The following is an 11,626-nucleotide window of genomic DNA, read 5'->3' as shown; positions in this document are numbered from 1 at the left end:
AAAAAACCTCTCGTGACTGATTTGACTGAGACTTTTCTCCCCTAATTACCTTTTTATTCTCTACTGCTGAAATAAAAACAAGACATAACTAATCAGTAATTTTACTAAGCATCCCTGAGGGTGATTTTATCCATGCTATCCAGAGAGCTAAACAAAAATAATTATTCGTGGTCTACTGCAATGAAGAATCTGGTTAGACTATATATACATACATGCACGACCCTATTCTCATATATTTTAAAATATTTTAAACAGCACTGTTACTTAAATAAGGGCTGCCTTAAAACAGTAACTGAATTCAATGACTTAATTCATTTTTTTGAGCCTCTTCACGTGAGACTGAATTATCACTTAATGACTCCCTTTACCATTCAAAAACGAATAGCTTTTTTTAAAAGCAAGAAATAATGTGAAAATAGAACACTCGAAGTAAAATTATAATCATTATGATGCTGTCACTTTAACATCTATACACTTAATTGTTTTACAACTGACATGTTAGGAAAAAATGTCCCACAGCTAAGTAAGAAATATGCTGCTGAATGATCACAGTGTGGGAGGGAGGACCCGAAGACAACGTAAATGAAAACGCAGAAGAGTGAGTCTGGTTCTCAGGTCCCTAATCTATGAGACCACTATGCAGAGCTTGGAGACAGAAAGGAAGGCTTCCCTTTATTTTTCCTTTTCCTTTATTTTTTGTTTTAAAAGGTGTGCATAAAAGAGGACTAAAATTTAAAAAAAAAAAAAAAAAGAGGACTAAAATGAGCTATGCATTGTAAACACCAGCACTATTACATGCCTGCATCTTTTTTACCCTATGCTTCAAAAAGCAACAAGATTAGGTGCTGGGATGATACAAATTGAAATTTGCAACTTTTAATAACCTTGGTTGGTCTGTGGACAAATATCTGTCTCCCCAGCTCAACCCCTCCCCTCATGCTTCCCAAGGAGGGAAAAGGAGTCTGACGCTGCCCTTGGAAACAAGAATTCATCAGACTGCTGTGAGACATGCTGGTGAGAGGAACATGAGGAGGCTGGAGCCTTCAGTTCATATGTGCACCCATTCTGCATTTCCCAGCCTTGCTGGTTGGTGTAAGCAACGGTGGGAGCTGCTGCCTTAGCAAACTGGCCAAAGTACCCCTGTCATTTACACTCCCCCACCGCACAACCAGGATGGGAACATTTGCTCTATTGGAAGGCAGCGATAAGGATGGATTTTTTAAAGTTTCCATTTTTAAGTGAAAATGAAAGAAAAATGCTCTTCTAGATGTGTTGTGCCTTTGAGCTCCATTTGAAAAAAGAAAAAAAAAAAAAGGCAGAGAAAGCTGCTGTGAAGGTCAGTGAGTGAAAGAACTTCCTCGGGGCACAGAATAAATTAAATCCCAAGGAAAAAATAAAATGTGATTTCCAGAGTGCGAGGCACAAACTCCAAATGACAATGATTGACAGCCAAACTATATCCGTGCAATATCCAAGACTGCACGTTCTCATTTACCTCAGTGTAGCCAGCAAGCGCCCATTAAACATCCGTCTGATGCCCAAATTAACCTTCTTGGCAAACTGAAAGAGGCACAAACTATCATAATCAACCTTTCATTATCACAGCAGCCTCTAGTTAAAGGGTCAGAATAATTGTGCCATCAGAGCCTTGATTGTTTTCAATCAACAGACGGCTGGAGTGACAGCTCCGTGATGGAGGGGTCTGATGAAACCGCACCAGGCCTAATCAGAGCAGATGAAAGGAAGGCATGATTGGTGCAAATGAACAGTCGTGCCTCTCCTTTTCATTTACAATCTGAAATTACTCTTAAATTTGTGCGGTTTTTTTTTTCCCTCCCTTATGAGCACCACTGAAAGAATGTTTGACTTATTATGAGTTCTGACAGTGCAGAGTTATAAAACACAGGTAGGGTTATCAGCTGAGGCTCTAAGTGGGTATTCACCATAATTCTAACAAATTCACTCTTGAAAAGCACGGAATGACTAAAAAGGCTGCCAATGACCTAACCTCTCGGTGCTGTTTGATTAACAGACCCATTTATTCCACTGGCATTCTAAACCGAGCGCAGAAATATCTTGTAAACGTTTTCTCTCAACCCCTCTGGTCTGCTGACTTCAGTACCAGTTTCTCTGCCCCAAATCCTGTCCTGTTCTCGAGGACCACCACATTTGGAGCTCAAAGGCGCTCATCCATCAGAGGGTACAGATCAAATAAGGGTGATTTTGAGTTAGGAACATGTAGCAGAACTGGGAACCACAGGGGCAGGTGGAACCTACCAAACCTATGCTGACGTTAAAAAGAATAGTTGAGGAAAAGGAATAAAAATTTCTGTGATAGGCCAGGCGAAATTTGGCACAAAGAGATCTGGAAAAAATGGAGATGATTTTTGCTGCATTCATGTGGCAACTACACAGACTATCGTCATTAATATTCTTAAATAATTTGTGATAATGAAATATACACCTGGAGTAGCAAAAATAAATTTCTAACTTCTATTTTCTTCTTTCATCTTGGGATCAACCAGCCAATCATGAGAGCATTATGATTCAGGTCAACAGTGTCAAACAAAGGAAAGTTTTTTAGCTGTAAAAATTAACATGCATGCAATCTGTGATGTGCGTGTATGTGTCTGTCTACCCGCAAGTGTGTTTGTGTGTGTGATGTGAAACCCACCTGTATGTGTTTAAGAGACAGGGGGCAGGATAGCTTTTAAACTCTACACTCAAAACTTTCACATAAAACTTAGGCCATTTTATTTGCTAGACTCTGAGTTGGAATGATACGACAGGGGTACATAATAGACAAAGTAAAAAGAATTATTAAAAACAGCCTGGAATTTTCCATGCAATATTTAGTCTCCTCATAGCTAGATCTCTTTTTTTAAAAAATATGGAACACTTCACAAATCTGCATGTCATCCTTGCTAGATCTCATTTTATGGGTCAAGTGCTCACCACAAAAGTATCAAGAATGTAAAAACTTTCCATAGTTCTACTTACATGTACATATACCTCAAACAGGATATTGCTAAATTTGCCATATGACTTTCTAGCATCTCAAAGTTTTCATTCTGACTGTTTTGAGGAGACAACTCTCTTAGAAAGATATCTGGCAAGTGGTTCAAACATAATTATTTTACAAAACCATCTTCGCTCTCCCACCACCTTCTCAGGCGGCCCATCCCATCACAGCCGTCTTACTTGCGGTGTGTGCACAGGGGCCTCCAACAAGCTTTGTTAATGACCAGGCTCTGCATCTCCTGAGGGTTCCCTTCTTCTCCCTGAGGAGCACTGGTTTTTAAGGCACAGATGTCCCTCTGCCCAGAAGGTAGTTTGTATACTGGTCAGTTAAGAGTGGCTTTGGGGGACTTCCCTAGTGGTCTAGGGGCTAAGACGCCGAGCTCCCAATGCAGGGGGCCCAGGTTTGATCCCCGGTTGGGGAACTAAATCCCACATGCCACAACCAAGACCCAGCAGAGCCAAACAAATAGATAAATAAAAATATATATTAAAAAAGAAAAAAAAGAGTGGCTTTGGGACACTGTCAGCACGTGGGATTTAAGAGAGAATTTCCTTAGCTGGTTCACAGACCAGGAGGATGAAAAGCAGGCTGACCTGGGTCAGTGTCTGTTCTAACCTCTTGAATCCAAGAGGTGTGGAATTCATCGTTCGAAAGCACTACACAGTCCCTCTACGTGGCTTAAATCATACAAGAGATGGGAAGAACAGAAAGATTCTTCAGGAGACCCGGCAGCCTGACAAATCAATCCCTTTGTTTACTTTATTATTTACTCTCTGTGTTGGGCTTCACTCCAGAGCATACAGTCCCAGCAGTGAGCAGAATAAGAAATCGCTTACAGCCCTCGGCAGGTTCAATGTTATTCTCACAGCCAAAGAGAGGGATGTCTAAACTCTATTTGCCTCTTAACTAAGCGTTGTCCTTTCTGGATGGAGAATTCTAGTTTTACTTTCAGCTGTGAGTAATTTCCCCTTGTGATTGGCTGACTTATAGTCAATTTAGTATAATTAATGCCAAATTACATTGTAATTCACCTGGAATTACAAATTAAAAGCTATATTAAGAGCAAATGAATTAATCAAAATTAATGATATTATGCTCACTTGTTTTAAAGTGTTAATAAGATAGGTCCCCCTAAAACGTTTAAACTTCAGCGCACCATCCATCACTGACTTCCTTGTGTGGCCAGAGGAGCTGGTGTGTGGCCATTTCTCACCAACAAGAACACACACAAAGGAGATAAGTGTATTCAGCCTCCAGCTGGCCCGGCTCTTTTTAGCTTCTGTTCTCGAAACATAAGTAGTATCTGTACCATTTACTGAAACTGACTTCCTATAGACTCAAGAGGAACAATGCAAAAGCCTGTGCTATTTATCTTTAAAACTCATCAAAGATTTTTTACCTAAGAGAATTTTTCTTTCTGATTATGTTTTGTCTACTGGAATATTGAAATCTGTTTTCATTGTCCAATGTGGCACCCCCAAGTAACAAAGAGGTGGTCCTATTAAAGAGGAGAACCTCAACTATTCATATATCTGAAGACTGCCCATGATTACTATCTTAGAATGGCCACCTTTCCCCTTCAGGTAAGTTGAGAGATGTTATTCTTTAGTTTTACCTGTAGACAAAGTCCTGGAGGCAGGGGTGGGTGAAGCAGAGTGAAAGGATGTCGTCATTTAAAAATAAATGCCAAAGGTTCCCCAGACATCTCTTTGTTATATAAACAAACCTAGAGCCTCTGGGTCATTCCATGGCTAAGTTGAGAGCCTCTCCTCTAGAATACCCAGAACAGGCAACCTCCATGGTCTGATATGGCCAACTGGCACAAACACCATGGCAACAGGCACCCAACTGGCCTGGTAAGGATTCCTATAGAGATAGTCTGGCAATGCAGGACATGGGGTACAGGCTCATTTCTACTGGAAAGACACTATCATTTATCAGTGTTAATAAATTAATATTTTTCTCCCTTTCTCTTAACTCCCACATGTAGGCCATTACCCAGATGTCATTTTCTACTACATAAATTTCGCAATTTTAATATTCAGGTATAAAATGAAGATATCAGCATTAATAATTTCCATCTGATCCATCCTCACTCTCACAACAGTCTGAAGACTTTCCATCACTCAGTCTGCAGGGCTGCAACAGAAATAACCGTGTTCTAAGATCTTTTTCACACTGATCAAAATCTCCTGGTTGGATTTTAAGTGATCCTCCACTATGGGATGTCTCTTCCTGCTCTTGATCACTTTGTACCTGCAAGGAATGGAAGGTGGTTCCCAATCTCTGCCAGAGTCCTCCCTTCACTCCTTCTCACCAAACCATCTAGAGCCTCAATTTTCCAGGCTCTGATAAAAGAAAGACCTTCAGCAACACTTTTTTGTATGACTTTTATTAAGAGTCATTTTTGCAACTTCCCACAAAGCAGCACAACAGGTGAGAGAGAAAACTGGTAGTTTATTAGGACATGTAGACTGCTGGCTCACGCATTATAGAGCAACAAATCGGTTCGCCTTCTGAGAACCTGTATCAGGTACGCTGAGTTTCTGTCTTCCTAGTGACTTGGAGTATTTGAAGAGAACAGTGAGACCTCCACTGAAACCATACTGTGAAGGGAGTCAATCACTTGTCCTCCGTGAGTTTTCGCTTCCTCACCTGTTAAAATGTGGGTGAGCGTTGCCTTATCGACCTTAACAAGGCTGATGGGAGACTTGAATGAAATGATGTGTGTAAAAATGCTTAAAATGTATAAAGCTATCTAAGGATTGTAAAAATTATTATTGCTGTTATTATTATTGATGAACTTCTGTGCCTGGCCTCGAGGTTTCTACCTCATGTTTAGCATACAGTTTGGGTTTTATTTTTAAATCCCTGATAACGCAGGTAGCAGCAATATGACTGCAGGCTACCAATGCATAAGTAATATTCTCCAGTCATCTTTTTCCTTCTCACAGCAGCAACAACAAAAATATCAGTCTGGAAACAACATGAATCACAATGAAAATTAGAAGCAGAGAACATAAATATGTCATATCTCATAAATCACCTTGTTGTTCTGTTGTGCTCATTTAAAACAAAATAAAAGGAAGGAAAAAGAAACTATTAACTCATGGGAACAGCAGCCCATGAATACAAGTCAGGTCTCCCGTAATTTCTGATAATCACTGCCCTGCACGGCCTCTTGACAGCGCACAGCTCCAGCACGAGGATTAGCTGGAGCGAAGTCCCTCTGAAACGAACGTGGCGCGCATCTCTCCAAGGCACACAGTCCAGACGAGCAACAGCAGGACCACTAGCCAAGCTCCTCGGGGATGAGTCCTCACAAGGAATGAGCTGCGTGTAGATCAGGACAAGTGACTGACTACACACTCTGGCCCCTCTGAGCACCAAGACCTGAAATAGCAGAAGGGCTCAGTGTCCAGCTGGGGGCGCTCCCAGGATCCAACATCCTCCGGGCACGGCGCTATCTGGGATGTGAACGAACCACTATTTATTCTCAGTGTAGCATCTAGGAAAAAGGAAGTGAAGATGCCCTCATCACATTTGCAGAAAAGACTAAGTATCTGGGAGGGACTGCCAGAAGCGTCAGGAAGAAAACTGAGAAATGGTACAGATTTAGTTAAGATGCCCAGAAAGGGCCTCTCTGAAAAAATGCTAATGTTACACGCATATATGAAATTAAACTGAGGAAGGGTAGGGATATAATGAAAGACTGTAATTAGGGGGTGGGGATAAGAGTTCTCAGGCCACAATATTTTATTTCATTTCCAGCTACCAAGTGTAAGAATGAGGACACTGCTTATGGAGCTTTTTGATTAAATGGTCACCCATGGTCTAATTTTTTTGAGGCTTGGACTCTACTGCAGTGATTGACAAAGGTCTGCAAAGCTGTTTAAGAGAGTACGTACATGAACAAAAATGAACAGTGAGGGACTTCCCTGGCGGTCCAATGGCTAGACTCCACTGCGTTCCCAATGCAGGGGGCCTGTGTTCGATTCCCAGGCAGGGAACTAGATCCCACACGCCACAGCTAAAATAGACCCCACATGCTGCAACTAAAGCCCAGTGCAGCCAAATAAATAAATAAATATTTTTTAAAAAGAATTAACAATGAATAAAGCACTGAAGAAAAGGGAAAGGGATACTGGGTGATGCTCATATGTCCAAGCAAAAGAAATTCGTTTTCCAATCCACCCATACCATTTCAACACACCCCAAATTAGCAAAGAAATCACTACTGTATTTGGCAGAGGTCAGTCCCCACTGGGAAGCAATTAGGCAGTGGGTGGGGGTGCGCAGTTAAGCAGAGGCAGCAGAGAGTCAGAGTCGGCCACAGGCCACAGGTGTGAAGGTGCAGAGCTGGCCACCACCCCTCAGCCTGCTGGCACCACGCCAGGGAACAGGGACAGCCAAGCCCTTCCTGATTCCAAGTCACAGGACCAAGCTGATGCACCCCTGTGTCCACCACACCCCAAGTATTTCTGCACTTCAGTTGTGAACTTGGGAGCTATGGGCCAAAGTGGGAAACACCCAAGAATGAGAAGATGTGAATTTGATCTCTAGCTCTGTTACTTCAGGTTCCCCATTTGCACCACAGGAGCACAAAGCAATGCAAAATGCAGGCGCATTCTGGAAACCAGGATGTGATATTCAAACGTGAAGTGTTAGGACAGTATTGTTGGACACACAGTACTGTTTGAAGTCCTTCCTTCTCCCTGGCCAGGGGTGCATCTGGGACAGTTTATCATCTTAGAGATAAAAGACGACCGCTGAGCACATCGCTAGTGTTCTCTATTTTCCAACTATAAAGGGACAGTAGCTTTTTGTTTGGGTTCACTTTCTGGGACTCCTTTTGAGGGAAATGATTAAATCAAACCTAAGGTGGGTAGTTTGTGGAGTAGATAAAAGCCCAGGAGGGGCCTGTCAAAAAAATCACTGCATCAGAGGTTGTTGACTACTCTAAACAATATGTGACTTACATCTCTAGAGATATAAAGTGAATGTGTTACTAACAGTATGACTTACAGAAGGAAACGTCCAACTAAAACACAAGAAAAAAAATCCTGTTTTAAAAGGTGGAACTCGGAGGAGGAGCCAAGATGGCGGAGGAGTAGGACGGGGAGACCACTTTCTCTCCTACAAATTCATCAAAAGAATAACTGAATGCAGAGCAAACTTCACAAAACAACTTCTGATCGCTAGCTGAGGTCATCAGGCGCCCAGAAAAGCAGCCCATTGTCTTCAAAAGGAGGTAGGACAAAATATAAAAGATAAAAAGTGAGACAAAAGAGCTAAGGACGGAGACCCGTCCCCGGAAGGGAGTCTTAGGCGGCCTTGCTTGGGCTAGGGTCCGGGCCTGAGTGCCCTGAGGACAATTGGAGGGAGCTTCTGTGAGGTGCCAACTTGAACTGTGGGAGACCAAAAGAGAGAGAGAAAATTAACCGGCCGGAACACACTGCCGGCCGTTCGCAGAACAAAGGGACGGAGAAAGTCCCGAGAAGAGCTCGCAAGCTGCGGACCGGCCCAGCCCCGCCGGAGGCAGGAGGCAGGGGGGAGGGGAAGGTCGCGGTGAGACACAGGGCGCAGGCACCCGACCGGCGCGGGCGGGGACTGGGGCTGGGGACGCGGAGGGCGGAAGGCGCGCGCACCCGACTGGCGTCAGCGGAAACTGAGACTGGGTCCGCGGAAGGGAGTGGGTGCGCCACACCTGGGGATAGCGCGCCCATCAAGCCCCTCGCTGCCTGGACCGCTCTGACGGGGAAGGCACAGAGAGCAGGCGCAGCTTTTCCTTCCGCGCTTTTGTGGAACACCCGAGGGCTGGAACCTCGCGCAGCGCGGGGCGCGCTCCATATAGAACAGCCGGGAGCCTGAGCAGCGCAGACGGAGAAAGCAGCGTCAGCCCCTCCCGGCAGCGCCAGCCCACCCCCGCAGGGCCAGCCCCTCCCCGCAGCGTCAGCCCCGCCCCGCAGCACCAGCCCCTCCCCGCAGCGTCAGCCCCGCCCCGCAGCGCCAGCCCCGCCCCGCAGCGCCAGCCCCTCCCAGCAGCGCAACGGAACTAGCTACCTGAATAAGAGTCCACCTCCGCCCGCCTGTGTCAGGGCGGAAATGAGGCTCTGAAGAGACCGGCAAACAGAAGCCAAATAAACAAAGGGAACCGCTTCAGAAGGGACTGATGCAACAGATTAAAATCCCTGTAGAAAACACCGACTTCACCAGAAGGGCCCTGTAGATATCGAGAAGTGCAAGCTGGAACGAGGAGCTATCTGAAACTGAGCCGAACCCACACTGACCGCAACAGCTCCAGAGAAATTCCTAGACATATTTTTACTTTTTTTTTTTTTCTAAGTAAGGAAAAAAAAAATTTTTTTTTTCTTTTTTTATTTTTTCTTTTTTATTTTTTCTCTTTTATTTTCCTTTAAAATTCCCTATTACTCCCCCATTACTCCTTAACTTTCATTTTCATAGATTTTTACGATTTTTTTAATTAGGGGAAAAAAAAATTTTTTTTTCTTTCTTTTCTTTTTTCTTTTTCTTTTCTCTTTTTTCTTCTTTTTTTTCTTTCCTTTTTCTCTTCTATTTTCTTTTTCTCTTCTTTTTAAAGTCCTCTAGTACTCCTCTACTACTCTTCATTTTCATCTTCACTACACTATAACCTTACCAAAAAAAAAAAAAGAAGAGAAGCCCTATCTTTAAACTGAAGATTATTCTCTCCCAATCTTGACTCTCTGTTTTCTACCTCAGAACACCTCTATTTCCTCCTTTCCCCTTCTCTTACCAATCCAATACTGTGAATCCTTGTAGGTGTCTGAGATACGAGAACACTCTGGGAACAGACAGCTGCGTAGATCTGTCTCTCTCCTCTTGAGTCCCCCTTTTTCTCCTCCTACTCATCTCTATCTCCCTCCTCCCTTTTCTCCTGTTCATGTAACTCTGTGAACCTCTCTGGGTGTCCCTAACGGGGGAGAATCTTTTCGCCATTAACCTAGAAGTTTAATTATCAGAGCTGTATAGTTGGAGAAGTCCTGAGACTACAGGAAGAATAAAACTGAAATCCAGAGGCAGGAAACTTAAGCCCAAAACCTGAGAACACCAGAAAACTCCTGACTACATGGAACTTTAAGCAATAAGTGACCGTCCAAAAGCCTCCATACCTACACTGAAACCAACCACCACCCAAGAGCCAATAAGTTTTAGAGCAAGACATACCACGCAAATTCTCCAGCAACACAGGAACATAGCCCTGAATGTCAACATACAGGCTGCTCAAGGTCACACCTAACACATAGACCCATCTCAAAACTCATTACTGGGCACTCCATTGCTCTCCAAAGAGAAGAAATCAAGTTCCACGCACCAGTACACTGACGCAAGCTTCCCTAACCAGGAAACCTTGACAAGCCAAACGTCCAACCCCACCCACTGGGTAAATCCTCCACAATAAAAAGGAACCACAGACCTCCAGAACACAGTGCAGTAAGATTAGATCTCAATTACAGGAAAAAAATTGTTAAAAATTCAAAAAGGTGGAACTCATTTCGTATACCAATTTTCTTAGAATAAATCCAGCCTTTTATAGGCATAGTAGGATGCCTTATTATCCATTCAATACATTTTAATATGAAAACTATACATTATTATTTTTAATTCATTATTTATAGGGTGTAAGAGAACAAGAAGGCAGCATTCAACACAAACCCTACAGGTACAGCCTCTGGCTCTGGGGATGAAGAATCAAAGACAAATGTAAACATGATTACCTACTCCAATCCCCCCAGCCCCAAACCACATGATGCGGTTCGTCTTTGCCAAACTAAAACGGGACATGACTGGGATAAAAAAGACTTTCCCTGCCAAGGTCTGGTCTTGTCTGACACCAGTGATGTGACCACTGAATCGTCTGCTCTTATTATCTACTGAAGTCCAGGCAAAGTCAGGCTCAAAATATGAGGAGGAGCCCTCAAGCCATGGTTAGTAAAGGATGAAAACCACTGATGTATAATTAACACTTATTAAATAATAAGTGCTTTTCACTGAAAGTAAGAAATAGTTAATTAAGAATTAACGATAAACAAAACTTTTCCCTGTTCAGAAATAAAGCTAAGCTAAATCTCTCTAACCCAACAACTGAACACATTTAAACAGCTTTTTATCCCAGGATCTAACTTCTAAAACTGTGCTGAGCACATAACAGGTATACTATAAATACTCATTTGTAATTCAACAATCTACTGTACCCATTTTTAAATATCCTTGTTTCTGCTACTTCAGAGACAAAATAATAATCCAGAGAGCTGGGTAATGGTTTAAAACCAGAAGGATCCCTCCCAATTGGGGTAAGGATTAGGAGACGGAAATGCAGTTAGCTAGCTTGTACTCTGCCTTACATTTAGTGGTTTGGGCCATTTAGTAGGTGCTCAGTTTATACTAATGGATAGGAACTTCCCTGGCAGTCCAGTGGTTAAGACTCAACACCTCAAACACAGGGGTTGTGGGTTTGATACCTGGTCAGGGAACTAGGATCCCACATGCCATGTGGTGCAGCTGAAAAAAAAAATACTGATAGGTGGACAGCCACACTTTCTCCCTACGCTAGCAAATACAAGA

General features: G+C 43.1%; 1 protein-coding gene across 10 annotated transcripts in view; it reads right to left on the bottom strand.

Moving 5' to 3' along the window:
• KLHL32 (kelch like family member 32) overlaps positions 1-11,626 on the bottom strand; it is a 208,400-nt gene that overhangs the window by 52,142 nt on the left and 144,632 nt on the right. Inside the window, exon 7 of one of the 10 annotated variants that reach the window (XM_043439180.1) lies at positions 5,452-6,530. The exons of the other annotated variants lie outside the window; for them this stretch is intronic. Within the exon in view, the coding sequence (XP_043295115.1) occupies positions 6,519-6,530 (12 nt within the window). The 3' untranslated portion in view covers positions 5,452-6,518. Of the gene's footprint in view, positions 1-5,451; positions 6,531-11,626 lie in introns of those variants that run through there. 10 annotated transcript variants of the gene reach the window in all.

The sequence above is a fragment of the Cervus canadensis genome, chromosome 20 (genome assembly GCF_019320065.1).
Source record: "Cervus canadensis isolate Bull #8, Minnesota chromosome 20, ASM1932006v1, whole genome shotgun sequence".
NCBI classification, from domain to species: domain Eukaryota; kingdom Metazoa; phylum Chordata; class Mammalia; order Artiodactyla; family Cervidae; genus Cervus; species Cervus canadensis.
This window is presented reverse-complemented; position numbering and strand designations above follow the sequence as displayed.